General features: G+C 57.7%; 2 protein-coding genes across 3 annotated transcripts in view; both read left to right on the top strand.

Moving 5' to 3' along the window:
• Nucleotides 1–144: 144 nt before the first annotated feature.
• On the top strand, nt 145–14,085 carry ITGA2B (integrin subunit alpha 2b). Of its 2 annotated transcripts, none has more exons than XM_044921872.1 (30): nt 145–343; nt 2,279–2,400; nt 2,490–2,587; nt 2,695–2,860; nt 3,092–3,138; nt 3,215–3,260; nt 3,354–3,482; nt 3,815–3,862; nt 4,017–4,060; nt 4,213–4,266; nt 4,408–4,460; nt 4,662–4,873; nt 7,253–7,435; nt 7,670–7,715; nt 7,817–7,921; nt 8,005–8,060; nt 8,152–8,303; nt 8,449–8,574; nt 8,981–9,048; nt 9,166–9,313; nt 9,886–9,978; nt 10,210–10,289; nt 10,612–10,692; nt 10,814–10,910; nt 11,017–11,169; nt 11,288–11,413; nt 11,898–12,011; nt 12,213–12,314; nt 12,493–12,609; nt 13,828–14,085. In XM_044921872.1, the coding sequence occupies exons 1-30, from the start codon at nt 156–158 to the stop codon at nt 13,879–13,881; spliced, it is 3,108 nt and encodes a 1,035-aa protein (XP_044777807.1). In that variant the 5' UTR covers nt 145–155; the 3' UTR covers nt 13,882–14,085. The 2 variants fall into 2 exon arrangements, with proteins under 2 accessions (XP_044777807.1, XP_044777808.1); XM_044921873.1 differs by having other exon boundaries at nt 150–343; nt 3,089–3,138.
• Nucleotides 14,086–17,783: 3,698 nt separating this feature from the next.
• Nucleotides 17,784–27,682, top strand: part of FAM171A2 (family with sequence similarity 171 member A2) — a 10,631-nt gene continuing 732 nt past the window's right edge. The window contains exons 1-8 of the mRNA XM_044921738.1: nt 17,784–17,927; nt 21,365–21,592; nt 21,833–21,925; nt 25,146–25,304; nt 25,418–25,597; nt 25,705–25,821; nt 25,944–26,070; nt 26,564–27,676. Of these exons, the coding sequence (XP_044777673.1) occupies nt 17,810–17,927; nt 21,365–21,592; nt 21,833–21,925; nt 25,146–25,304; nt 25,418–25,597; nt 25,705–25,821; nt 25,944–26,070; nt 26,564–27,676 (2,135 nt within the window). The 5' untranslated portion in view covers nt 17,784–17,809. The remainder of the gene's footprint in view (nt 17,928–21,364; nt 21,593–21,832; nt 21,926–25,145; nt 25,305–25,417; nt 25,598–25,704; nt 25,822–25,943; nt 26,071–26,563; nt 27,677–27,682) is intronic.

Raw genomic sequence — 27,682 nt, 5'->3', positions numbered from 1 at the left:
TTTCTGGCAATCCAAGAAACCATATGGCTCTTTCCTCTGCCTGCTGCTCAGCAAGTGGGTTCCAGTTTGATAAGAAAAGCCTTCCTGTGGTGGAGACTGAAAGGAAGAGGAAGGAGCTCACCCATTCCTGCCTAGGAGGTTGTGGGAGAAGGAAGATGGCCAGAGCTGTGTGTCCACTTCATGCCCTCTGGCTTCTGGAGTGGGTGCAGCTGCTCTTGGGACCTGGTGCCGTCCCTCCAGCCTGGGCCTTGAACCTGGACCCAGTGCAACTCACCTTGTACACAGGCCCCAATGGCAGCCACTTTGGGTTTTCACTGGACTTCTACAAGGACAACCATGGGAGGTGAGCCTGGGGTGAAGTTTGGGTGTTGGGAGAGAGGATTCCCCACCATCACCATTCTGTGAACCTCAAGCTCCCCATTTGCTATAGAGGTTGAGCAAAGAGACTTTTAGGCTCTATTCAGAACGAGTTCTTTTTAGGAATACTGGCAGAACTAGCTCAGGTAAGGGTGTCAGGGAGGGGCACAAATGGGAAGGTGGACACCAAAACTACAGCAAGAACAAAGGGAAGATAAAAGTTGATGCCTTATTTTTTCCCTCAAGGATCAGTTGTATGACCCACTCCACCTTGGTCTCCTCCAAATACAGAGAGGAGCACATGTCTGAAATTGACTTGCAAAACTGTCTACCCACTCCCACCTTGCTTTTCTACTCCATGCCTCTCATCCCCATCAAAATTACAGATATTTGAAAAGAAACAATAGAGCATTAATGGCTGGGATTAGTCAGCTGCGAAATCAGACTTCCAAGATGAGAGTCCTGGTTCCTTCTCTTTATAGTAACTACCCTGCACTAGGGACTTACTGTGGTAGCGCTGTGATGCCCACCCCTGGGGATGGCAGGCAGCCCTCAAGTATCTGCCTCTTGGGGGATTTCTCTGCTGAAGAGTCACCTCCCCCAAAGTCCCCTTTCCAAGGTGGCCTACAACCAGCGACTGATCAATGAGGAGTGTGGAAGGAGGAGAGAGGCGTGAGGGTGTGACGTTCTCACCTCAACTTGGGACGGCTCTGAAGGGTCCTTCTAGCTCCAGAGCTCCCAAGCTGTTGGCCCATGGCTGTCACTGGGCCTGAATCTGCACCATACTCCTTTCTCTGCCCACTCCTGCTCCTTTCCCTCTCTTTTTTTTTTTTTTTTTTAGTATTTTATTTGTTTATTTGACAGAGAGAGACACAGCGAGAGAGGGAACACAAGCAGGGGGAGTGGGAGAGGGAGAAGCAGGCTTCCCGCAGAGCAGGGAGCCCGATGTGGGGCTCGATCCCAGGACCCTGGGATCACGACCTAAGCCAAAGGCAGACGCTTAATGACTGAGCTACCCAGGCGCCCCCCCCCCTTTTTTTTTAAGATTTTATTTGTCAGAGAGAGGGAGGGAGAGAGCGCACAAGCAGGGGGTGCGGCAGAGGGAGAAGCCGGCTCCCTGCTGAGCAAGGAGACGTGGGGCTCGATCCCAGGACATGACCTGAGCTGAAGGCAGATACTTAACTGACTGAGCCACCCAGGCGCCCCTTTCCCTTTCTTTCTACAGATATTGGCCTCATAGGCATTACTTAAACATCCTGTGAGCTAAAAGAAAAGAAAATTACAGCATTTTTTTGAGTACTTGTTATATGTTACTTGGTTGGCACCGTGCAAAAATGTCTCTCATACATTGATTTCATTTACTTCTCACATTGGTTGGTATTGTCCCCAATTTATATATGGTAGAACTATGATTTGAACCTAGATCTACTAAGGTCCTCAGTGAAATCAGTACCCTCACTTTAGAGGTGCTCAGTAGCTTCCCTAATTCTTCGCCATTAAAACTAGCTCTCAGGAAGGTATCTGGTAACAATCTTAAGTTCTAGGGAGCATGTCAACCCCTGACTTTTGGTGTGGGGCACAAGGGTGAGGGATATGGAGTGTGGATGGTGTGCAGAGCTTAGGAGGTCTTTCTCAGCAAGGATGACAAACTGCTCATATTTAAATCAAACCAAATGGTTATAGTACCAGCTTTACCCTTAACTTGCTAGACTACTTTAGGCACGTGGCTTCCCACTGGGAGACAGTTTCATTGCCCATAAAATGAGAAAGCTGGCCTCCATGGTCTGTGATGTCTCATTGAGGGAAGATGATCCAGTGCCCTCCAAGGCACACAGGTCTTCTGGGTAGTGCTCTCAGCGCAGGCGCCGGGCCATGTGGTACCTCGGGATCCGCACCGCGCTCACCCAGCTTTCCTACGCAGAGTGGCCATCGTGGCGGGCGCCCCGCGAACCCTGGGCCCCAGCCAGGAGGAGACAGGCGGCGTGTTCCTGTGCCCCTGGAGGGCCGAGGGCAGCCAGTGCACCTTGCTGCCCTTCCACCTCAGTGAGTCCAGCGCAAGGAGGGAAAAGGGGGGGGCTACAGGGATCGTGGACGGCTGGGCTTCAGCGCCCCACCCTTCTTGTGCCCTCCAGATGATGAGACCCGACACGTAGGCTCCCACACCTTCCAAACCTTCAAGGCCCGGCAAGGACTGGGGGCGTCGGTCGTCAGCTGGAACGACAACATTGTGGTGGGCGCCGCGGAACGGGGCACAGAGAGCAGTCGGGGGCAGGGACACGTGGAGGGGGGCAACGCCGAGTCCCGCCGGTTCCCCACTCTCCTGTGGCCCTGCTCCAGGCCTGCGCCCCCTGGCAGCACTGGAACGCCCTAGAAAAGACCGAAGAGGCTGAGAAGACGCCCGTAGGTGGCTGCTTCGTGGCTCAGCTCCAGAACGGCCACCGCGCAGAGTACTCGCCCTGTCGGGCTAACACCATGAGCCAGGTTTACGTGAAAAACGGCTTTAGTGAGTTCCGCTCTCCGTTTTGTCTCCGCCCACTCACGGCGCCTTAGCTCCGCCCTCAACCTAATTACCCACCCCCACCCCCCGCCGGGCGCCCCCTAGGCCTACTCTCAGTCTGGCATCCCGGGTGGCCCAACTCCTTGGCCCAGCTCCTAGCCCCGCCCCGGCCCAGGCTCCAGTGCACGCTCCTCGATCAGCCCCTTCGCTGACCCCGCCCCCTTCCCCCTCCAGGAGACGACCGGCGCTACTGCGAAGCGGGCTTCAGCTCCGTGGTTACTCAGGCGAGTAGGGAGCCTAAGCGGCGTGGGGGCGGCTCCCAAACAGGGCTCCCTCTCACTTCCAGGGCTTCCCTTTCAGGCTGGAGAGCTGGTGCTTGGGGCCCCTGGCGGCTATTTTTTCTTAGGTACCTGCCCATCTGTACACCTCCCTCCCTTCTCTGGGCCTGGGGAGACCCCAGGAGTCTCGGCCCCCACACCCGCTGTCCCTTGCGCCCTAGGTCTCCTGGCGCGGGCTCCCATTACCAGTATCGTCTCGAGTTACCGCCCAGGCACCCTCTTGTGGCACGTGCCCAACCAGAGCTTCACCTTCGACTACAGCAAGCCAGAGTACTACGACGGCTACCGGGGTAACCCTGGCGCCTCCCTTCTAGGCCTCCCCGCACTCTATCACCGCCCACTCCGTGCCGCAGCGCCATCCCCAGCTGGCCAACCTCAGCACCTAAGGCGCCTCCGCCCTCGGCTCCCACAGCTTCCCCGCCACCGCCCCACTCCCATATGCCCCAGTTTATCTTTCGCACCCTGGATTACCTGCGCAGCCTAGGGCAGGTCTTGGCCTCAGTTTTCCCATCTCCACAATGCAGGGTTTGGACTGGGTGGTCTCTGAGTCCCCTTCTTCCTCGCCCTTGGCCCTCTCCCTGCTTCGCCCTCCCAGAAAGATTAATTCGTGCTGTGTCTTCAGGGTACTCGGTGGCCGTGGGAGAGTTCGACGGGGATCTCAGTACTACAGGCAAGAAATCCATTTAGGGACAAAGGTTGGGGAGCCCAGCCCGGGGAGGAGCACTTCCAAGCCCCGCACCGAAATCTCCTCTGGGTTGCAGAATGGCGGGTGGGAGGGGGGTAGGTTCGAAGGACCTCATTCACTGGGGTCCGGCTCTCCCCAGAGTATGTCCTCGGTGCCCCCACCTGGAGCTGGACCCTGGGAGCGGTGAGTGCCCTGTCCCAACACCGGGCATCCCAAAGCCCCCGACCCCACTCCTCAGCCTCACAAGCCCCCTAAACCTCCTTCCCTTTCTCACCCGAGACGGGAGGCTGTCCTGGGGAGCAAGAATGACGCGCTCCTGTGCGTTCTCCGTGCAGGTGGAAATTTTGAACTCGTACCACCAGACGCTGCACAAGCTGCATGGAGAGCAGGTGGAGGCCCGCCCCAGTGGGGGTGGCCGACGCTGGGGAATTGGAACCCTAGAATATTCCACGGGGTGTGGGGGGGGGGCGATGTGTAAGAGAGGGTGCCGGCCTGGGGGCGGGAATTAAGTACGCCTCGTCTTCCTGCAGATGGCTTCGTATTTTGGACACTCGGTGACCGTCACTGATGTCAACGGAGATGGGTGAGGGGCGCCCCATCCCTACCAGTTTGGGTCCCCAGTCACCAGAGGGGTTGACTGCTCTCGGTCTCCTCCTTTCCTCGCCCACTCGCACCTGACGATCACCGAGGGGAGCGGGAGGGTGAGAATGGAATGGGCGAGATTTGGCCCAGGCCCGCCGCATCCCCCTAGCCCACCCCACTGCACTGCCCGTCTGGCCTGCAGGAGGCACGACCTGCTGGTGGGCGCCCCACTGTACATGGAGAGCCGCGCTGACCGCAAACTGGCGGAGGTGGGGCGCGTGTACTTGTTCCTGCAGCCTCGAGGTCACCACGTGCTGGGCGCCCCCAGCCTCCTGCTGACCGGCACTCAGCTCTACGGGCGATTTGGCTCGGCCATCGCACCCCTGGGCGACCTCGACCGGGATGGCTACAACGGTAAGGGAAGAGAGGAGCCCCACTTGCTGCAGAGTGGTTAACAGCCACAATAAAGACCACGGATTTGACCGGAGGGCAGCGGGAGTCGGGGAAGGGGGCTTTTCCGGAGAAGAGTTGAAAGAGACCACTTAGGATTTGTTTGCATTCGTCCAGGCAAGAGATGGTGACCACCTGGGTGTGGATTTTGGCAGTGTAGTTAGAGATGGGGTGATTTCACAGATATTCAGTACCTGGACTATTAGGACTCGATGCGTGCTGGATGTGGAGCTAAGAGAGAGGAGAGAGCAAGGAGTTGAGGGGGTGCTGGTGCCTTTGCTGCCTGGAGTTCAGGCCAAGTATCGGGCCTGGGGAGGGGAGGGCAGGGGCGGAGATCAGCAGTTCAGCTCTGGGCCTGTTTGACCTTGAAGGGCTTGGGAGCGTTAGGCAGACATCCAGAGAACAGTTGTGTGTGCCTTCCCCACTGGCACCAGAGAGTTCCGAGTGGGAGACAGGGGCTTGGGGAGGGTGGATGAGGCCCCGGGCACCTGTGAAGTGAGAAGAGGCATGGGACAAAGCCCTGGGGAGCTAGAGCATTTAGCGGAAGTGAGTCTAGAAAGGAGACAGGAGTGTCCAGAGAAGTAGAAGAGAAACCAGGAGATCTCATGGCCCAGAACTGAAAGCAAGAGAATGCTCTGAGCAGGAGGAAGGGGGTCAGTGGTTCCAGATGCTGCCTAAAGACATCGTTAGATGGGGCTGGAGAAGTCTCCGTGGGCTTTAGCAAGAAGGAGGTCATTGGTGACAGTGAGAAGAAACCGATTCAGGGCTGGGTAGGCACAGAAGTCAGAATGCCACGGGGCAGGGTAAGAATGGAAGTGAAGAACTGGAGGCAGCCAGTGTAGACCGCTCCTTCAACCAGTTTGTGAAAGGACAAAAAGAAGAAAGAAAAAAGAAAAGATTCCTGAAAGATGAATGTCAAGAGAAGGTGATTCTTATTTCAAAGCATATGGAGTAGGTTGAAGGTGGCGGAAATGATCTTGTGGGGAAACAGGGTGGTGAGGGAAGTGAGCCAGAGGACTGTCCCTGTGATGCTCCTCAGAGAAGGCTGGGCTGGGATATTTAGCCTGGTGGCAGATTAGGAGTTGGGGAAAGAGGGTTCGGATTTATAGCACAAGAGTTAGGCTGCTTCTCTTTGTGAAGGAGGTAGGGGGCTGGGAGCTTGAAGAAAGTTTGAAATAGGTGCTGAGCAGAGTGGGAGAGGGGGCTGAGCAGAACCCCCTCGGGACCACTGGGCACCGCCTTGATCCATCCCTAGTTTAGATGGGCGGTCAGGAATCCCTGGGGCCCCATCTGCTGAGGTCTGGCCAGGCTTGCTAAGGACTGGCGATGGGGTAAGATGGCAGAGGATCTGACCAGGGTGATCGAATGGTCAGAAATAAGCAAAGAGAGGAAGATGCTAAAGATCAGGAGGGAGGGGAGGCCCAGAGCCTGGGGATGAGACTGGTCAGGGTGGACTTATTTGGATGAATTCCATGTAACTCAATCAGAAAAATCAATAGATTTTTTTAAAGGAAAAAAGGTGCATAGAAAACGAAGTCAGAAGACAAAGGAAAGAGAGTTACAACATATATATAAAAGATCTTATTGCTGTCACATGTAAAGAACTCTTATAAAGTAATAAGATTATGATGATTAACAAATACATTTTCAAGAGTGATCTTAAAAGTTATTAGTGATGACAAGCCCATAGTGTGGCTCTGAGTTTGCATGGTGGAATTGAAGGGGGGAGCCTGGGTGGCTCAGTTGGTTAAGCATCTGACTCTTGATTTTGGCTGAGGTCATGATCTCAGGGTCATAGGATGGAGCCCCAAGTTGGGCTCCGTGCTGGGCGTGGAGCTTACTTGGGATTCTCTCTCTCCCTCTCCCTCTGCCCCTCCTGCTCGCGCATGCATGCGCATTCTCTCTCTCTCTAAAATAAATAAAATCTTTAAAAAAAAGAGAGAGAGAGAAAGAAAGAAATGGGATGAAGTTCCCTAGGGGAAACGGGGGCCACTACTTAATAGGTCTTGGTTATTTAATCTTCTGGGACTCAGTTTTTTCATCTAAAATGGGAATAATAATGCCTGGTTTTCAGGATTAAATGAAATTATGTCAATATATTTTCCTCAATAGATACCAAGGGCTGCTACTGTTTTTATAATCATCCTATTTGGCGGGTCTCTCTTGTACTCAGCTGTAAACTCCTGGAGGGCAGGGCAGGTGCCTCCTTGACACTGACTCTTGTATCCCGCTGCTGATCCCCTGGGGTCTCCCGGGAGAGGGAGCTCAGGGCCACCGGGATAACAAACAGAAATTGGAGAAAATGGTAGCAAACAGCCCCTCCCCTTCTGTTGCTCCTTCCAGATGTTGCAGTGGCCGCCCCATACGGAGGTCCCAGTGGTCGGGGCCAAGTGCTGGTGTTCCTGGGGCAGAGCGAGGGGCTGAGCTCCCGCCCCTCCCAGGTCCTGGACAGCCCCTTCCCGGCAGGCTCTGGCTTCGGCTTCTCCCTGCGAGGTGCCGCAGACATCGACGACAATGGATACCCAGGTGCCCCTGGAATGCATTCAGCTAGCCAAGAAGGGCTCTTGGGCATTAGCTGGAGATGCTGAAGGACACAGTCAGGGGCCTGTGCCCCACTGAGTGTTCTGACCTGTCTGGGAGGCCAAGGGAGGCCAGGTCGAAACCCCAGGGGGGGAAATGGTGTGGGAAACCCCGAGAAAGCTGAGGTGAGGACCCCATGCCTCCTCTAACGGCTGATTCTGACCCCTCCAATATCTGTAGACCTCCTGGTGGGAGCTTATGGGGCCAATAAGGTGGCTGTGTACAGGTAAGTGCCGGTTCCAGGGGCGTGGTGGGGGACGGTCTGCACCATCAGAGGATACTGGGCCAGGGGGGCCCACAATGGCAAGCCTCCCCCCATGCTGCCAGAGCTCAGCCAGTGGTGATGGCCAATGTCCAGCTGCTGGTACAAGATTCACTGAATCCTGCTGTGAAGAATTGTGTCCTGCCCCAGACCCAGGCGCGCGTGAGCTGGTGAGGAGACAGAGGGCATGGGCTGGACAGGGTCTGGGACCTTGAGGGGCCCTAGCCCCTGAGCCCAATTCCTATCTTTGCAGCTTTAAGATACAGATGTGTGTAGGAGCCACTGGGCACAACATTCCTCAGCAGCTGCGTGAGTGTCGTCATGGGGACAGAGGGCGGTGGGTCTGGCTCCCCTGGAGGCTGGCCAGGGAGACCTTGACCCTCCCTGCTTCCCTTGCCAGCCCTAAACGCCGAGCTGCAGCTGGACCGGCAGAAGCCCCGCCAGGGCCGGCGGGTGCTACTGCTGAATTCGCAACTGGCGGGCACCACGCTGCATCTGGACCTGGGCGGGAGGCACAGCCCCATCTGCCACACCACCGTGGCCTTCCTCCGAGTACACCCAGGCTGGGGATGGGAAGGGCTGGGTGTGCAATCCTGTTCCTCCAGCCCTGGGGCATGGGCTGGATGCTGCGGGTACGAGGGTGGTCAGTGGGACATGTACGGCAGGGTGCATGGTCTGACTCTTGTCCCCTCTCTAGGATGAGGCCGACTTCCGGGACAAGCTGAGCCCCATTGTGCTCAGCTTCAATGTGTCCTTGCAACCCAGGAAGGATGGAGTAGCCCCTGCTGTCGTGCTTCATGGAGACACCCATGTCCAGGAGCAGGTGGGGGTGGATGGGAACAGACAAAGGAGGTGCAGGACCCCTGCCAGAAAGTCAGGGTTAGGGTTAGTGTCCAGGTCCTAATGGGAACCCCAAAACCTTGATGTCACCTCTCATCTTTGATGTCACTCTAAACCTTAATGAAAACCCCCAAAATTCAAAATTCCTTAAACCCTGATTCAAGCCCCACGTGTTGTTGACGTCACCTGTAAACTCTGACAAACCCATAAATCCTGATGTCACCGTCCTGACATCATCCCAAACCCTGATGCAAACCCCGAAGCCGTGATGTCAGCTCCAAACTTCTTTTCATTCTCAGACCTTCTAATTCCCTAAGTCCTCATGTGACCCTCCCCCCAAACTTCACATGTCCCCAACTCACCCTCACACCTTGATGTGCCTCTTCTAGACCCGAATCATCCTGGACTGTGGGGAAGATGACCTGTGTGTGCCCCAGCTCCAGCTCACCGCCAACGTGTGAGGAGGCCGCCCGCCCCATGACAGCCCTTCTCCACCTGATACTCTGTCCTCACTCCCCTCCCAGGCCCTGGGCCTGGGCCCGGCCTCCTCCGCTTTACTCCTTTCTCCCCACAGGATGGGCTCCCCCCTCCTCATTGGAGCCGATAATGTGCTGGAGCTGCAGATGGATGCAGCCAATGAGGGCGAGGGGGCCTACGAAGCAGAGCTGGCCGTGCACCTGCCCCTAGGCGCCCACTACATGCGGGCCGTCAGCAACATCGAGGTGAGGCCCCACCTTGGGGGCATTCCCAGGGACCTGGGAGGTACAAGAGCCCTGCCTCTCATTTTCCACCTGAGAGCCCCCGCTTCTCTTAGGCGTTGCTTGTAAAAACTGTGATTTGATTTTTTTTTTTTTCATTTGGAAAAGGTGTTCTTGCTAATAGCATAAAATCCGAGGACTATTCTAAAACCCAAACCAAGGGGCGCCTGGGTGGCTCAGTTGGTTAGGCATCTGCCTTCGGCTCAGGTCATGATCCCAGGGTCCTGGGATTGAGCCCCGCATCGGGCTCTCTGCTCCGCAGGAAGCCTGCTTCTCCCTCTCCCTCTCCCCCTGCTTGTGTTCCCTCTCTCGCTGTGTCTCTCTCTGTCAAATAAATAAATAAAATCTTTTTAAAAAAAGAAAATAATAAGGTGCCCCCGGGATACGTAAAGGAGAATGTGACATCCCTCAAACTCCCACCCTGAGAAGCCCCCCTCTCCACCCTGGCACACAAGTCCCTTGCAGACTTTCCAAGGGAGTTTGCATGTATATGGGATACTTCAACCATCTGCTTTCTTCAAACTACCTCCCTGAAGGGCTTTGAGAGACTCATCTGTAACCAGAAGAAGGAGAATGAGACCAAGATGGTGCTGTGTGAGCTGGGCAACCCCATGAAGAGGAATGCCCGGGTGAGGCCCCAAGGCGTGGGTGCTGGATCCGCTCCACCAGGGGCTCAGACACAGCCGAGTTTTAGGGGCTGGGCTTGGAGTCCTGTAGCTCTGGGCTAGAATCCTGGTCCTCACACTCCCTGTGTTCTTGGCTGAGTGGCTTTCCCTCTCTCAGTGGGCTTCTGAGATAGTGGGACAGGGCTGCCCAGAGTGGGCATCTGGGCCGTGACTTCGGCCCTCCCTGTCTCTCAGATAGGAATCACAATGTTGGTGAGTGTGGAGAACCTGGAAGAGGCTGGGGAACGTGTGTCCTTCTGGCTACAGATCAGAAGGTACTGGACTGGGGAACATTCCTACCCACCTCCCTTCCCCTGGCTGATCCTGATGCAGACACCCTCAGATGCCCTCCTTCCAGAAGGATCTTCTGGGATGCCCGCTCTTCAGACTTCCCCGTTCCCTTTCTTCCCCAGAGCCTTGTGTCTGGGTCTTGGAGCCCTAGAAGAAGGTCTTTCCCAGGTCTAACTTCAGTGTGGCGAGCTGTTCGTGGAGTTAGCGCTTCCCAACCCCTCTGAAATTCTGGCCCTGCCCCAGAGAGTTCTGATGTCCACTGGGCTGGTGTCCCTGACCTGCTTCTCCTTATCCGCTCCCCTCCAGCAAGAACAGCCAGAATCCGAACAGCGAGGCTGTGCTGCTGGATGTCCCAGTCCGGGCAGAGGCCCACGTGGAGCTGCGAGGGTGAGCCCAGGGGCGGATCAGGGAGATGGCAGGCAGAACCCTCAGCTTCAGAGGGCTTTGGAGGAACCCCTACAGGCGAGTCAACTGATCAACCTCACCCAGAGGGATTTGGGCCCCACAGGAACTCCTTTCCAGCCTCCCTGGTGGTGGTGGCCGAAGAAGACAACAGGGAGAACAGCTCCGACATCTGGGGCCCCAAAGTGGAGCACACCTATGAGGTATGAAGGGCCTTCTGGGACCCAGGCTGGGGGGGGGGGGGTGCAGGGACCCAGGAGTTACACGGTGGGTGCTGAGCCACCTAACATCCGGCCACCCACTCGCCAGCTCCACAACAATGGCCCTGGCACTGTAAGTGGCCTCCGCCTCAGCCTCTGCCTCCCTGGCCAGTCCCAGCCTTCTGACCTGCTCTACATCCTGGACATACAGCCCCAGGGGGGGCTTCAGTGCTCCCCCCAGCCCACTCCTAACCCCTACAAGGTGAGAGCCTGGCTGGAAGAAAGGGTTGTGGGTGGGGCCCCAGCCCATCAACCAGGGCCACTCTGGGAGTGAGGGGGGATGAGTGGAGCTTGGACCCACTGCTTCTTTGCCTCCCCAGCTGAACTGGAGGCTGCCGACCCCCAGCCCCTCCCTCACCTCCCCCGGGCATCACAAGCGGGAGCGCAGACAGGCGTCCCTGCCAGGGTCCAACCAGCCGGCCAGGCTTCAGGATCCAGTTCTCCTGGTGAGCAGGCTCCATGGTCTCCAGCTGGGGTCTCCCTGGGGCACAGGGGACAGAGGCTCTGAGAGGCAGGGAGAGGGACCAGCAATGTGATGTGGGCCTTGGGTGGACCACGCTGGTCCCAAGGAATGCTCCAGGTGAGTATGAAGGCTGGGGCTGGTCTTGTGTCTGGGGCCAAGTGGGGGTCCTTGAATCTTCAGAGGTTCCCAGGACATTAAAGAAAATGAAGACATGCCAAAGCAGAGTTACAAAAGTTCTGGGTGTTGAACGCTGTATGATGACCCACTTCTTCCCACCCTTTCCCTGCATCTCTGGAACCGTGTGAGCAGCCCCATTCAGAGATAAAGTCAGAAGCTTGAATCTGAGGCCCTTCCTGCGAGGGAGGCCCGGGCTCCCCGTCCCCGCTGCCCCTTTCTGTTGTTGGGCCCTTGGGGTGGTGAGGGCTGAGGGGTCCGAGGGGCTGGGAACTAACGAGGCATCCCCCTAGAGCTGCGCCTCGGGGCCACACACGGTGGTGCAGTGTGAGCTGCAGCAGATGGAGCGAGGCGAGCGGGCCATGGTCAGGGTGCTGGCCTTCCTGCAGCAGCCTGGCCTCCAGCAGGTGGGGAGGGGGGTGCTGGTAGGCGGGGCTTTCTGGGGGCGGGGCCCAAGCTTGCTCTGGGGAGAGATGGGGCGGCAGGGGTGGCAGGGGCTGAAGAGGGAGTGAGGGCAAGGCTTATTTTTGAGGGGAGGGTATTAGGCCAGGGCCAGGACTCCTGCTACCAATCGGCCCACGTAAATGGCTTTCACCCACCCCATTCAGAGGCCACTGGATCAGTTCGTGCTGCAGTCGCAAGCTTGGTTCAACGTCTCCTCCCTTCCCTACGCTGTGCCCGCCCTCAGCCTGCCTAGTGGGGAGACTCTGGTGAGTATGGAGCCTGCAGGACCCACTGTCTTCCCAAGCGTCGGCGCCCCACACGGTGGGGGTGGGGCATCCCCGCGTCTGAGGGGTGGCTTGGTTGGGGGTCCTCAGCCCACAAGTTTGAGTCTTTGGGAGAGGCAGGTGGCAAGGTGACTGAGAAAACATGTGGGTTTGCCCTCAGGTGCAGACGCACCTGCTTCGAGCCTTGGAGGAAAGGGACATTCCCATCTGGTGGGTGCTGGTAGGCGCGCTCGGCGGCCTGGTGTTGCTCACGCTCCTGGTCTTGGCCATGTGGAAGGTGAGGCATGAAGGGAGGGTGGGGTCCCTGGGTGGGCACAGGCTTGGCCGTGCCCTACCTCACAGGGAGGCAGAGAGAGATGGTGACCCAGGGTCCATTCACATCTCCACTATTAAAGAGTGTCATTCTCCAGAGGACCTCTTCCAGGGCACAGACCCCTGGGAGAGGTGGCACCTAAAATCCTAAGGCCTTTCAGCCTGTTCCCGGCTGAGAGGAAGAGTCACAGGGAGGGAGTCCTGCCTGCAGGAATTCCCTAAGGAGGGGGCGCCTGGGTGGCTCAGTTGGTTAAGGAATTCCCTAAGGAGGACAGGGCTCAACTCCCAGTCCCTCCCCCCCGACTGAGGTGGGAGACCCGAGTCTGATCCAGACCCTCTGGGGAGGCCCTGCGGGGTCACTCCCTCCTCTGAGCCAGGAGGGCTGTTCTCAAACTCGCTCCAGTGCTCAAGCCCTGGGAAGTCATGGTGCTTTTAGGGAAAATCATGCATTAGACTTACAGTCATCAAATACATATCATTGGGCGCTTGAGTCACATAGAGACATAATGGCCAATAATTAAGAAAAATTCGGGGGAGGGGCGCCTGCATGGCTCAGTCAGTTAAGCATCTGCCTTCAGCTCCCATCATGATCTTGGGGTCCTGGGATCGAGCCCCACATCTGGGCTCCCTGATCAGCGGGGAGTCTGCTTCTCCCTCTCCCTCTGCCCCTTCCCCCTACTCATGCTTTCTCTCTCTCTCTCTCTCTCTCTCTCAAATAAATAAATAATCTTTAAAAAAATTCAGGGGAGGGGCGCCTGGGTGGCTCAGTCGTTAAGCGCCTGCCTTTGGCTCAGGTCATGATCCCAGGGTCCTGGGATTGAGTCCACGTCAGGCTCTCTGCTCCACATCAGGCTTCCTGCTCCACATCAGGGAGCCTGCTTCTCCCTCTCCCACTCCCCCTGCTGTGTTCCCTCTCTTGCTGTCTCTCTGTCAAATAAATAAATAAAATCTTCAAAAAAAAAAAATTCAGGGGAAAAAGACAAATTAAACACAAGTAACTTGTTACATCTGTTATCTCTGAATGGGGAAGGCCTCCATTTGTGCATGCAGTGGGATCTGATTCTCTGCTGGTCCAGGGGGAGGACCTCATGACTGGCTGCTTTCTAGCCTGCTTCTTCAACTGCTGCTTGGTGGGCCCGCTGATCATCTTTACACCCTGTCCCCGGCCCCTGTGCACCCCCAGGTCGGCTTCTTCAAGCGCAACCGGCCGCCACTAGAAGAAGATGAGGAGGAGTGAGGGGGCAGCCCGCGCCCTGTCCTAGGAGGAAGGCTCGGGTCTGTGCCTGCTCTGCCCAATCTTCAATGTGTGCCCCCCCCCCCCACTCTGCTCGCCCACGGTTTGGAGCTGTCCCATGGAGGCCTCCTGGTGTTCTCCCCCTCCGGTGAGAGCTGCGCATTCCTTTCCCTGCTGCCCAATAAAGAGGCTGAGCCCCAACCCCCAGCATGCTGCCTCCTCTTGGGTCTGCGAAGAGAAGGGGACCAGGGACAGGTGATGTTTGGAGGGAGGGGCTGGGGCAAGCAGAAGTGTGTGCAGAGAGTGTCTCCGCCAATTACTGTCTTTGGGGAGTGTCTGGGAGTAGAGAGTCGGGGCGGAACAGAGGAGAAAGGGTGGCAGAGCCTCCAGGAGAGACTGGAGGGGGATGGGGTGTCTGAGGGTGCTGGGTGCCATGGAGGCTGGGAGCATCAGAGAAGGCAGGCTGGTCCCTGGTGGACAGCTTTCAACAGTATTTTTTTTTTCATGATTTTAGAGGGATAAGCCTCAAGTGGACCTGAGATTCGGGAATATAACTTGCTCTCCCCACTCCCATTAAAAAAAAAAAAGCCTTTAAAGCCATGTTCAGGTGAGGAGGGGCCCGGGGGAAGCTGACTAAGCCCTCAGCCTGAGGAAAGCAGCATCACACCAGGGAGAGGAGAGCGGGCTTTGCTGTCCAGCTACCCTTCGTCCCCATCAAGGAGAAGGCTCTTCAGTCAGGAAAGAGGGCTCCAGGCAGGGAACCCACAGGAGCGCTAGTTGCAGAAGAGAGCTCTCCCGCCTCCGCCCGCCAGGACTGGAGTCCCAGGGTAGACGGGGGGTCCACCTGGAGTCCTGAGAAATGTGTTGATTCATGGGTTCAGTGAATATTGATTGAGCACCTCCCATGTGTCCGGTACTCTCCCAGTGCTCAGATGGAGCAGTGAAGAAAGCAAAGTGCCGGCCCCTTGTGAGACTTACATTCGACCAGGGGTAAAGAGTAAATGAGCGGGGCACCTGGGTGGCTCAGTTGGTTGGGCAACTGCCTTCGGCTCAGGTCATGATCCTGGAGTCCCAGGATCGAGTCCCACATCGGGCTCCCTGCTCGGCGGGGAGTCTGCTTCTCCCTCTGACCCTTCCCCCTCTTGTGCTCTCTCTCTCTCTCTCTCATTCTGTCTCTCAAATGAATAAATAAAATCTTTAAAAAAAAAGTAAACGAGCACATACATGTCTGGTCAGTGGTGGTCAGTGCTGGGAGTAAAAATCAAGGTAAGGAGATTCTGGTAGAATTACGTGGGAGAGGACTGACATTTTAGGTAGAGCGGTCAGGGAAGGCCTCTGATGAGGTGAGCAGAGAGGGATGAATGAGCCAGGTAGCCGCACAAGAATAATACGATCTGGACAGAAAGAGCAGCCCGTGAAAAGGCCCTGGGGTGGGAGCAGGCTTGATGTGTTTAAATAAAAGCCAGGAGGCGCACCTGGGTGGCTCAGTTGTTGGGCGTCTGCCTTCAGCTCGGGTCATGATCCCGGAGTCCTGGGATCGAGCCCCGCATCGGGCTCCCTGCCAGGCGGGAAGCCTCCTTCTCCCTCTCCTACTCCCCCTGCTTGTGTTCCCTCTCTCGCTGTGTCTCTCCCTCTCTCTCTGTCAAATAAATAAAAAATCTTTAAGGGGCGCCTGGGTGGCTCAGTTGTTAAGCGTCTGCCTTCGGCTCGGGTCATGATCCCGGGGTCCTGGGTTCGAGCCCCACATCGGGCTTCTTGCTCAGCGGGAAGCCTGCTTCTCCCTCTCCCATTCCCCCTGCTTGTGTTCCCTCTCTCGCTGTGTCTCTCTGTCAAATAAATGAATAAAATCTTTAAAAAAAATTTTTTTTAAATAAATAAAAGCCAGGGGGCCCATGGACTGGAGGCCGGCACAGGGTGCAGATGAGGTCAGGGGTGGGGGCAGGTAGGCAGCGCCTTTTGGCCATGGGTAGGAGTTTGGACTAGATGCTAAGTGTTGGGAGATAGACTTACCTCACAAGAGCGGCTGGTATTTGATTTTACCCAAAGGGATAAAAAGTAAATTTTGCAAAGAAAACAATTTGACATCCATGCATGGCAAGTGACAGAACAGGTTTTTAGTTGGGTGACTTTTCCTAGGAGAAGGTTAAGCCGCTGTGATCCTTACACACCAGCCAGACTCCCTCTCCACCCCACCACTGCAATTGGATAGCCCCAGACAGTTGATCTTGATCCAGCAAAGCATTTGGCATTTTCCCTTATAGACAAGACAGAAATGTGAGCTGGATTTAAAACTGAACAATTTTGATAAAGCTGAAGGAGAGCTCTATGAGGTTGTTCCAAAGCTCCATCCTGGCCCTGAGCTGCCTGGTATTGTCCAGAGTCCCTTGAATGGAGGCAGGGAAGCTGCTCTCCACCCCGCAGATGGCTGCTGGCTGTGAGGGAGCTCCAATACAATGGGTGACTGAAGCGGATTCAAGGCAGCCTTGACAGATTGTGAAGTTGGGTTGAAACCAACAAGATGAAATTCACCAGGGATGAGTGCTAAATCCTGTGTTGAGATTGTGGAAAATTGGTTACATAAGAAGAAGACTGGGAAATCTGGTTAGGTGGAAATTTATGAGAAAAGAAAGAGGGAGGGAAGGGGAGAGGGAAAGAGAAGAAAGAAAGAGGAAGGAAGGGAGGGAGGGAAGAAGGAAGGATGGAAGGAAGGAAGGAAGGGAGGGAGGGAGGGAGGGAGGAAGGAAGGGGGAAGAGGAGAGGGGGAAAAAAGAATCTGGCATCACAAACTCACAACAAGGTCCCCTTAAGTCAGAAGAGCCAACCAGGGGACCCAACCAGGAGAGAAGCCTGCTGTCCTCTGGGGGACAAGGTCCTTGCTCTAGATATCCAGTCCCCTTTGGGGCACCACACTGTGAGAAGAAGTGAAAGCCAGGGAAAACCAAGAGAAGGATACCAGATTAGACGAGGATTTGGCCACCCAGGAGCTGAATGAGGATGACAACCAGAACCTAGAAAGAAAGCAAGCGTGGCTGGGCCTAGGTCAGGCTTTAAATGTGGGGTTCAGTGGCTGAGGAAGAAGGAAAAGACTGCCATTCAGGAACCAGAACCAGTGGGACCGAATGATGATTCTCAGTGAGAGGGAAAGGCCGCTCGCGTCTCTAGAAGAAATTCCCAAGCATTATGACCGTCCAACAATGGATCTTATTACCTGAGCGGAGGTGAGCCTCCACCTCATCCTGGGCCAACACCAGCACCATCGATCGCGCCCCTGCTCCTGTCAAGCATACGCTAGATCCTTTATATTGTTATCTCATTTAACCGTTGTTACAACAGCCCCACGAGGTAGAGATTATTACAATTCTCACTTGAAAGAAAGGCCCAGGACCAGAAGGCGAAGTAACTTGCTCTCAGCTCAAGAGGCAGAAGCTAGACTGGGACTGACCGATTCCCCACTGCGTGGGTGTTTGTGCCGATAGAACTGGGCAGTTCCTACACTTTCTGGAGGCACTCATGACCGTACTACTCTGTGAGTGTGTTGTAAGCAGTAGCCTTTCCTCCCTCCCAGATTTTGCACCAAAGTTCGAGGGCTCTGGACCTCCAAGAAGCCGGGTGATTGGACCCTCTCCGTCGCACTCCCTTGCAGCTCGGGTATGGGGGCTGCAGGGTGGGCCGAGGGCGGGCAGGGCCGGCGGGCGGCGCGCGGAGCCGGGCGGTGAGGGGGCGGCGCCCCGAGGTCCGCGGGGTGGGGCGCCGCCTGCAGGGGGCGCTGGCGGCGGCTCCGGACGGAGACAATCGCGGTGAGCGGCCGCCGCGGCCAGAGCGGGAGCCCGAGCGGCGCGGCGCGGCGCGGCGCAGAGCCGGGGCTGAGCGGGGCCGGCCGAGCGGGGCCGGGCGGGAGCCATGGGCCGCTAGGGCCCCGCCGAGCCCCGCGATGCCGCCGCCGAGTGGCCCCAGCGTCCTCGCGCGGCTGCTGCCGCTGCTGGGGCTGCTGCTCGGCGGCGCCTCCCGGGCTCCCGGCAAGTCGCCGCCGGAGCCCCCCAGCCCGCAGGGTGAGTCTCGGCCAGGAGGGGCAGCGATCGCGGGCCTGCGCCCCCTCGATCGGGCCCCCGCCCGCCAGCGCCTCTTCGCGGCGCTCGCGAATTGGGGGGTACTCTGTTCCCTGGGTTTGGGTGGGGGGAGCCCGGCGACTTCGGGTCGGCGCTTACCGGGGAGAGAAGGGAGGGAGAGGGCGACTGCCGGGGCGGGGGTCTCGGGGAGACACAATGGGGAGAGCGGGGGTCCCCGGGCTCCGCGCCGCCGCCCCCTCTCGCCTTGTTTTTCTCTCTCCTGGTCCGCGAGGCGCTGCTGCCTGAGCCATTGTCTACCGAAGACACCCGCCCAGGGGCGGGCTGGGGCGGGCGCCCGCTCCGCAGCCCCCTGCGGGCTCCTAGCTCCCGACCCGGGCTGGGTGGGGGCGTGAGCATCGGCTGCCACCTTGGACCCGAACCGGGGCTGGGCGCCTGGAGCTGAGCTGGAAGGGGGGGGAGGGGAGGAGGGGGAGTGGGTGAGGCGGTGGGCGGACAGCCCCCGGCCGGCCCCCCGGGTTCAGAATTGGGGGTGTACCAAAGAAACGCTGTCAGCCCTTGAGGAGGGAGGGGCTGCACTTTGGGGGGGTCTGGAAAAAGGGGTACGTGGGGATTCCCAGCCAAAGCGCATGGCAGGGCTGTGGTGGCGGAGCCATGCTGAGCTGGCTAGCTGGCTGTGGGCTGTGCCGGCTGGGAGGGCAGGTGCCTGGGTCCCCGTCCAGCAGACCTCCGGCCACTCCTATCCCCAGCCCGTCCCCAGGTCACCCCCTCCTCATCTAACCTCTCCATAGCAGTGAAGGAGAGCCTCCCGGCGCCTCACGGGCCCAGGTGGGTGTGTGAGGTGGGGGTGGGGTGGGCTCCCGCAGTGGGAGAGGGTGGGAGAGCTAGACCATGACTCCCTACCGACGCCTGGCTTCTAGGGGGCCTCCGCCCACTCCAGCCCTGCGCCCACCTTCCAGCCTCCTGCCCCACGACCCCGGTTACTCTTCCCTCTATCGCCTCTGGGCCCCGTCCCTGCCTGAAACCGTACTCTCCACTCCTCATCTCTCCACCGAGGGGGTGACAGGAAGAAAAGGGGGGGGGGGGGTCTGGTTGAGGGAAGTGGGGTCCGGATGAAGGGAGGGGGTCGGATTTCCTCCTGGAATGAGGCAGAGCTGAAGCTAGGAGAGGCGGATACAGTATGGAATGTCAGGCTTGAGAAATGGGGAAGGCTCACCTTCTGGCCTCAGTCTTCCCTGCTCTCTGCGGGAGGAGAGGATGCTTTGATGGGTAGGAAGGGGCCCTGGTTTCTCAAAAAGCCTTTCCTTCAAGTCCCATACCCCAGGGGAGGGGGCCCAGGGAATTAGCTGAAATAGAGCCAGGATAGGGAGCTCTCCCAGGCCACTGGCTGAGAGCCCAGGTTGAGGGGAAGGGGGAAAGAATCTGCTAGGCACCTGCCCAGCCTGTATGGTTCCTTGGGCCCCCTCCCCTCTTCTGAGGCTTTGGCCCTTGAACCCAAAGCATTCCTTCAAATGACCATATTCCAGACTCCTGGGTCCCCTCTTCCCAGCTGCTCCATCCAGTTGCTCCTAGCCTGGGTAGGCGTGGGGAGTAGCCAGGCCCCTCTAGCTTCTCAGAATTCCTCCTGGGTAGTGGTGGAGGAGGGGCAGGAAGATTGCCAGCTCCTGGGAAAACCAGAGAGTAGGAAAGAATCAAGTGTGTGCACCCACCCTGCCAAGTTGGGCTTTGGCCTGGGAGGGGTGAGGGAGGTGGGTTCAGGCGAACAGCTGGATGGGATGCCAGGGCCAGGCGTGGCGCTGGCCCTGGAGTTGGAAGCCTGAGATAAGACACCTGTCATTGTTGAGTGTCAGGCTCCACACATGAGCCCCCTGTGACCTCCCCATGCCTTGCTACCCTGAGCTTCAGGCTCTTTCTGTACCTGGACTCCCCTAGGTTTGTGTTCCCACCTGCCTCCCGGGCCCTGCACTGAGGCCTCTGTACCTTTCTAGGCATGGACACCTACTTCCATTATTAGCAGCAAGGTAGGGGTGAGGCAGGTTCTTGAGGGAGGGGCCATGCTGAGTGGGAAGAGGTAGATGGTACTATGGATCAGAGAGGCTGCCTAGGGAATCCATAAGAACAACTCCAGGTCCGGTCCCTACCCAGTCATCCCATCTGAGCTCAGGACACCTGCTGGCCCATCCTGGCCAAGCTCTCCTGGGGCCAGGGGCAGAGGCGGCTGGACTTCCTAGCCCTCTCCACACAAGTTTCCCTTGGGCCTGAGTCGGCCCCCCCAGATCTCCTTCCCCCTTGCCAGGGCCCCAGCTCCCTGCCCATCTCCTGGGAGGAATGAGGGCGTTGCCATGGTGACTGACTTGTAGCTGACCAGCTGGGAGGGGGCGGGCAGTACTTGCGAGGGGGAGGGGTCAGGAGGTACTTGTTTGGGCTTAGGGGTTGGGGTGAGTCCCTAAATCTGAAAGGAAACAGGCTTGTGCAAAGGATTCTGGGAAGAGGATGAATAAGGGGGAAGACCATCTCCCTAGGTCCCCTGCTCAGCTTTTTCTTCAGAACCCAAACTCTGACCCAGCGCGCCCCCCCCCCCCGCCCCCCGCCGGCAACCCTTCTCATTGGCTGAATCCTGACCTCTCTCCTCTCCACCTGTAGACCCTCTGTCCTGGTCCTCCGCTTATTCCTCCTTTCTCAGCCCTCTTCCCTCTCCCCTCCCTGATGCCAGCCCCATGGGGTCCAGTGGTTAAGAATTTGCATCTAGGGGCAGACTCCCAGGTTTGGATCCCAGGCCTCCCCCTTAACTGCAGTGCAAGTATCTAAACTCTTTGAGCCTCAGCTTCTTTATCTGTAAAATGGGCTTAAGAGCATATTTTATGGAGTCTAATACATCATTGACTATAAGATGCACCATTATTTCATGTGCCAGTAAGAAAAGAAAAAAATACTGCTAATCATGATGATGACATCATCAATTAGAGGCATAATCTGAGTTCAGAAATGTAAAAATGTGGAAAAGTGCATGTGTCAGACTTGCAATATGGTAATAGCACCACCTGTCTCACAGGCTGATGTGGGGTTTAAATGAGGGCCCTATCCATGCTGACTCTTTTTTTTTTTTTTAAAGATTTTTTATTTATTTATTTGAGAGAGAGAGCACATGAGAGGGGGGAGGGTCAGAGGGAGAAGCAGACTCCCTGCTGAGCAGGGAGCCCTATGCGGGACTCGATCCTGGGACTCCAGGATCATGGCCTGAGCTGAAGGCAGTCGCTTAACCAACTGAGCCACCCAGGCGCCCCATGCTGACTCTAATAAAGCCTTGTCTAGCCTGGGCCCCCAAACCACTTCCAACCCATAGCCTCCTCCTCTGATCTCGGGACTCCCCCCACCCAGTTTTCTCCCCCCCCCTCACTCTCCTCACCCCATCTTGCCCACAGAGATCCTGATCAAGGTGCAGGTGTATGTGAGCGGGGAGCTGGTGCCCTTGGCCCGGGCCTCCGTGGATGTGTTTGGGAACCGGATGCTGCTGGCCGCGGGTACCACGGACTCAGAGGGTGTGGCCATACTGCCCCTCAGTTACCGCTTGGGCACCTGGGTGCTGGTCACTGCTGCCCGCCCTGGCTTCCTCACCAACTCTGTGCCCTGGCGTGTTGACAAGCTGCCCTGTGAGTGCAGGGGCAGGTGGGGGGGGGGGGCAGCAGCTGACCCCATCAGCCCCTTCCCAAAATAGTCCTTGGGGGTGGAGGGGGCAGGCTTTCTAGCAGCTGCTGCCCGGGCTGGGGTACACAGGGGCTGCTGAAGGAGGATGAAGTCACTGGGATTCAGATGGAGGGAGTGCCCTGGGGTTGGTGGGGGGTGGGGGGGAGCTTTCTCTGGAGCTGACGGATGGGCCACCCCTCCCACAGTGTACGCGTCAGTCAGCCTCTACCTGCTCCCGGAGCGGCCGGCCACCCTCATCCTCTATGAGGACCTGGTGCACATCCTTCTGGGCTCCCCTGGTAAGGCTCCTCTTTCCCTCCCACCACCTCATGCCCGCTCCTCTTCCTTCCCCCTGACCTGGGTATAGAGAGCTCCGCTCTTCTATGTATTAGTGCTGGGTGCCCTTGAGCAAGTCACTTAACCTCTCTGAGCCTTAGTTTGTTCATCTGTAAGATGTGGATTTTGATAGTATCTATATCATCAAAATGAAGTAAGGATTAAATATCAAGCATGCAAAAAACAGCGCAGAAGGTGGTCAATAAATGTTTATTGTTATTGGGGCTTCTCGTGGTTTCTATTCTCCCTCTACTCCTACCATTAGAATTCCTACTCCCTGCCACCTGTTTCATCCGTGGGTCTACACATACTTCTTGTGCACCTACTGGGTGCCTGGCTATGTTAGAAGGCCATGAGAGGGTCATTCCATAGGAACTGAGCAATTTGAGGGCAAGGCGTGGAGCAGTCCCACAGTGTCCACTCATGGCTTCAGTCTCACCCAACCAATTCTTCCTGTAGCACTTGTGCTGCGCCAGGCATTGTGGCCGGTGCTGGTGAACAATGGGAAGGTAGAGCAGACCCGCTCCCTGTCTTGTGGAGTTCACGGACAAGTAGGAAGACAGACAAACAGATCACTGCCAACCCTGAACTAATTACAAAGCAGGCAGAGCCGTGGAGTAGAGGGCAGTGGTCTTCAGCATTGAAACAACCCTAACCTGTGAGTGTAGCAGGGCAAGAGAGTTTGGGAAGGGAGCTATGGGACCGTGTGAGCTCGAGAGTTAAAGGGGGAGCAAAGGCACCCTCACTGGAGAGGAATCCAGATGCAGGGGCAGAAGGGGACAGCGAGGGTGCAGGGGATGCACCAGACTGGCTCTGCAGGAGGGGCGCCTGGTGCAGCCTGGTTGATCTGGCTCGTACTAGGGAGCCACAGTGGGTTTTGGAGAGAGAGAACCCGCCTCCCCAATTTATATTCTTAGCTTGAGCCCTTGTCTCCAAGGTACTTGTTTGCTCATCATCTCCCTGATCCTGAACCAGAGACTTCTAAACTGTCTTTGGAGGTTTCTAAAATGCCAAGTGAGGGGGGCCTGGCTGTCTCAGTCGGTAGAGCATGCAACTTTTTTTTTTAAGATTTTATTTATTTGACACAGAGAGACACAGCGAGAGAGGGAACACAAGCAGGGGGAGTGGGAGAGGGAGAAGCAGGCCCCCCGCTGATCAGGGAGCCAATGTGGGGCTCGATCCCAGGACCCTGGGACCAGGACCTGAGCCGAAGGCAGACGCTTAACGACTGAGCCACCCAGGCGCCCCTAGCATGCAACTCTTGATCTCATGAGTTCAAGCCCCACTTTGGGGCATGGAGCCTACTTTAAAAAATAGTAATAAATAAATAATAAAATAAAATGCCAAATGATCCCTTTGTTGCCCCTGGCTTACGACCCTCCCATGGCACCCACTGCTTTCAAAGTAAAGCCTAGAGTCCTTCACAAACCTGAGTGGGCCCCGTGGGGCCTGCATGCCATTCAGTCACCTGTGTCCATGGACCAGCACGCTGCCCTGTGCCTCTGGGCCTTTCTACCATCTGTTCTGCTGGAGGTTCCTTTGCACCTTCTTTCCTGGTGGAGTCTTACTCATCCTGCAAGACTTCACAGGGCCTTTCCTAGCTGGGGGGGCCAAGCGCCCTTTGCGGCCTGCTATTTTTTTTTTAATGTTTTATTTATTTATTCATGAGAGTCAGAGAGAGAGAGAGAGAGGCAGAGGCAGAGGAAGAAGCAGGCTCTCCGCCTAGCAGGGAGCCCGATGCGGGACTCGATCCCAGGACCCTGGGATCATGACCTGAGCCGAAGGCAGACGCTTAACCATCTGAGCCACCCAGGCGCCCGCGCCCTGCTATTTTAATAGCAAGGGAGGAGGGAAAGGGGTTTAGAAGTTGGGCTGGCACCACATTCCTGGGCTTCGGTCGGGCTCCAGGATTGTGACCTTGGGCAAGTCACTAAACTCCAGCCTCCATTTCTTCGTGTATACAACAGGATTGATAATGAAAACACCTAGTTCAGGGGCTGTTGTACTAATTACAGGGGTTAACACAGGAAGCCTCAGAATAGTGTCCAGCTTAATAAATGTTAGCAACTACCATACTGTATTGGAATTCTGTTTATAAGCCCCCTCCACCCCAAGACAGACAGACAGATACACAAGCTAAGCTGTGTAATGCAGTAACCACTAGCAGCATGTGGTCACTTACATAAAAGTTCGTTAAGTTTTTGTGTTTTTTTTAAAGATTTTTTTATTTATTCATTTGACAGAGAGAGAGACAGCGAGAGCAGGAACACAAGCAGGGGGGTGGGAGAGGGAGAAGCAGGCTTCCCGAGGAGCAGGGAGCCCCGTGCGGGGCTCGATCCCAGGACCCTGAGACCATGACCGGAGCCGAAGGCAGATGCTTAACGACTGAGCCACCCAGGCGCCCAAGTTCATTAAGTTTTTTGTTTGTTTGTTTTTAAAGATTTTATTTATTTATTTGAGAGAGAGAATGAGATAGAGAGCATGAGAGGGGGGAGGGTCAGAGAGAGGCAGCCTCCCTGCTGAGCAGGGAGCCCGACGTGGGACTCGATCCCGGGACTCCAGGATCATGACCTGAGCCGAAGGCAGTCGCTTAACCAACTGAGCCACCCAGGCGCCCTCATTAAGTTTTGAAAAATCAAAAATAAATCCAGTTTCTGAGTCACACCAGCCACCTTTCAAGTGCTTAACGGCCACGGGTAATAGTGGGTACTGTAATGGGCAGCACAGAGAGAGAACATTTCCATCCAACATAGCAGAAAGTTCTAATGGGCACCAAAATGGACAGCCCTGCACAAGACCGTGAACCTGAAGGCAGGGAACTGTGGACTGTGTCTTGTTCACCTTTGTATCTCCAGCACCTAACACAGTGCCCGCCACACAGTAGGCAACAGTAATTGTTTGAGGACCCGAACCTCATCATTTTATAGGTTAATAAGGAAACGGGTGTTTCAGAGAGAGCAAGTAACTTGCTCAGGGTCACACAGCCAGGACTAGATTTCAGGTCCAAGTCCTTTCCACGTTACCATTCTATGAATGCAGTTCTCTCCCCAAGTCACCACCCTCCCTGACCTTCCCAAGTGGCCTGACCCAGTGGCTCCCTGCTCCTCAAATACCTGCCTTCTGCTCTGGTCCCTGGGGAAGCCTGTCCCCGGCCAAGCCACAGCGGCCCCCCTCTCCATCCAGGCGCCCGCTCCCAGCCCTGGGTGCAGTTCCAGCGCCGCGCCACCCGCCTGCCCGTCAGCTCCACCTACAGCCAGCTCTGGGCCTCGCTCACACCTGCCAGCACCCAGCAGGAAATGCGCGCTTTCCCTACCTTCCTGGGCACTGAGGCCTCCAGCTCAGGTATGCTGGGGGTCCAGCATGGAAGGGACATTCCCCCCCCCCCCACTGCACAGGGCCTTTCCTAGCTGGGGGGGCAGGATTTAGCCCTCAGCCCGTGTCTCCTTCCCCCCCAGGCAATGGCTCCTGGCTAGAGCTGATACCCTTGGCTGCTGTGAGCGTGCACCTGCTGACGGGTAACGGGACAGAAGTGCCACTCTCTGGCCCCATTCACCTGTCCCTGCCTGTGCCCTCAGAGCCTCGTGCCCTCACTGCAGGCACCAGCATTCCAGCCTGGAGGTTCGACCCCAAGAGTGGTGAGTGCTTCAAGCGGCTGCAGCTGCTGGAGTCAGGGGAAAGCAAGTGGGTCTGAGATGGCGGGTGGGGGGTTAACTGGGTTTCATGAAAGTCCTGCCTCTCCCAGGGCTGTGGGTTCGCAACGGCACTGGTGTGATCCGGAAGGAAGGCCGGCAGCTCTACTGGACCTTCGTCTGCCCCCAGCTGGGGTACTGGGCAGCTGCCATGGCTTCCCCCACCGCTGGTGAGAGACAGGGGGACAGCCCGCGACCGGGAGCGGTGGGGGAAGGGGAGGCTGGGAGTCTGGGCTCCTGAAGGGCAGGAAGGGCAGCCACGCCTGGAAAGCTAAGCCCTTGCCTGGCACAGGACTGGTCACCATCACATCCGGCATCCAGGACATTGGCACCTACCACACCATCTTCCTGCTCACCATCCTGGCAGCCCTGGCCCTGCTGGTGCTCATTCTGTTGTGTCTGCTCATCTATTACTGCCGGTGAGTGCCTCCCACGCGGCCAACCCCGCTCATCCCCTGCAGACTGAGGCCTGCCCTCTGCCCGCTGTGGCGCTGGGCGCTCAGGCCCCAAAGAAGCATAAAGTACAATCGTGGTCTTCAAGGCACTGACAGGAAAGGGCAGCAAATGCACCCGTGAGACTGGTGGCTGACGAGAAGTGGGGGGAGAGGAGGCAGGACCTACGGGCCAGGCCCCTCCAGGGGACCCCAGGCTGGACGTGCTCCTCCTACGAGCGAAGGAGCGCAGCCCCCCTCAGGGGCACCCAAACGGGCTCAGCTAGCCGCTGGCCCTCCCACAGACACTCAAGCTCTTTCCACAGACCTCTCCCCAACATCTCTTCCGATCCCAGGCATTCTCCCCACCCCTCCAAACAGCTTCCATTCCTCATCTTGCCACTGCGGGGTTAGGGAGCTGCTCAGGCCCCCGACGCTTTCCTGAGGTCCCGGTCGCTTCCCACCCCCCAACACCTTCCAGGAGGCGCTGCCTGAAGCCGAGACAACAGCACCGCAAGCTGCAGCTGTCCGGGCCCGCTGACGGTACCAAACGAGACCAGGCCACCTCGATGTCCCAGCTCCACCTCATATGTGGAGGACCCTTGGAGCCCGCCCCGTCGGGGGACCCTGAGGCCCCGCCCCCAGGCCCCCTGCACTCCGCCTTCTCCAGCACCCGGGACTTGGCCGCCTCCCGGGACGACTTCTTCCGCGCCAAGCCGCGCTCGGCCAGCCGTCCGGCCGCCGAGCCTGGGGGCGCCCGTGGGGGCGAGGGCGCGGGGCTCAAGGGCGCCCGCTCCGTCGAGGGTCCCGGCGGGCTGGAGCCAGGCCTGGAGGAGTACCGGCGGGGGGCCTCGGCGACCCCGGCCTTCCTGCAGGAGCCGCCCTCGCCGCCGCCGCCCTTCGAGCACTACCTGGGCCACAAGGGGGCGGCCGAGAGCAAGCCCCCCGACTTCCTGCTGTCGCAGTCGGTGGACCAGCTGGCGCGGCCGCCGTCGCTCAGCCAGGCCGGGCAGCTCATCTTCTGTGGCTCCATCGACCACCTCAAGGACAGTGTCTACCGCAACGTCATGCCCACCCTGGTGATCCCCGCGCACTACGTGCGCCTCGGCGGCGAGGCGGGCGCCGCGGGGGCGGGCGACGAGTCAGCCCCGCCCGAGAGCACGGGCCCCGGCCCCGCGCGCCCTTTCCCCCCGGCCGACCCCCAGCGCCCGCTGATGCAGGGCCACTCGGGCGCGGGCGGCGAGGCCGGCGGCGGCGGCGGCGGCGGCGGCGAGGGCTGGGGGGGCGGGCGCTCGGCGCCGGTCAGCGGCTCGGTCACCATCCCGGTGCTGTTCAACGAGTCTACCATGGCGCAGCTCAACGGGGAGCTGCAGGCGCTGACCGAGAAGAAGCTGCTCGAACTGGGCGTGAAGCCTCACCCGCGCGCCTGGTTCGTGTCCCTGGACGGGCGCTCCAACTCGCAAGTGCGCCACTCCTACATCGACCTGCAGGCGGGCGGGGGCGGCCGCAGCACCGACGCCAGCCTGGACTCGGGCGTCGACGTGCACGAGGCGCGGCCCGCGCGCCGGCGGCCCCTGCGCGAGGAGCGGGAGCGGGAGCG

The sequence above is a fragment of the Neomonachus schauinslandi genome, chromosome 15, assembly GCF_002201575.2.
Source record: "Neomonachus schauinslandi chromosome 15, ASM220157v2, whole genome shotgun sequence".
Classification (NCBI taxonomy): Eukaryota; Metazoa; Chordata; class Mammalia; order Carnivora; family Phocidae; genus Neomonachus; species Neomonachus schauinslandi.
Note: the sequence above shows the minus strand (reverse complement) of the source record. Positions and strands in the feature narration are given on the sequence as shown.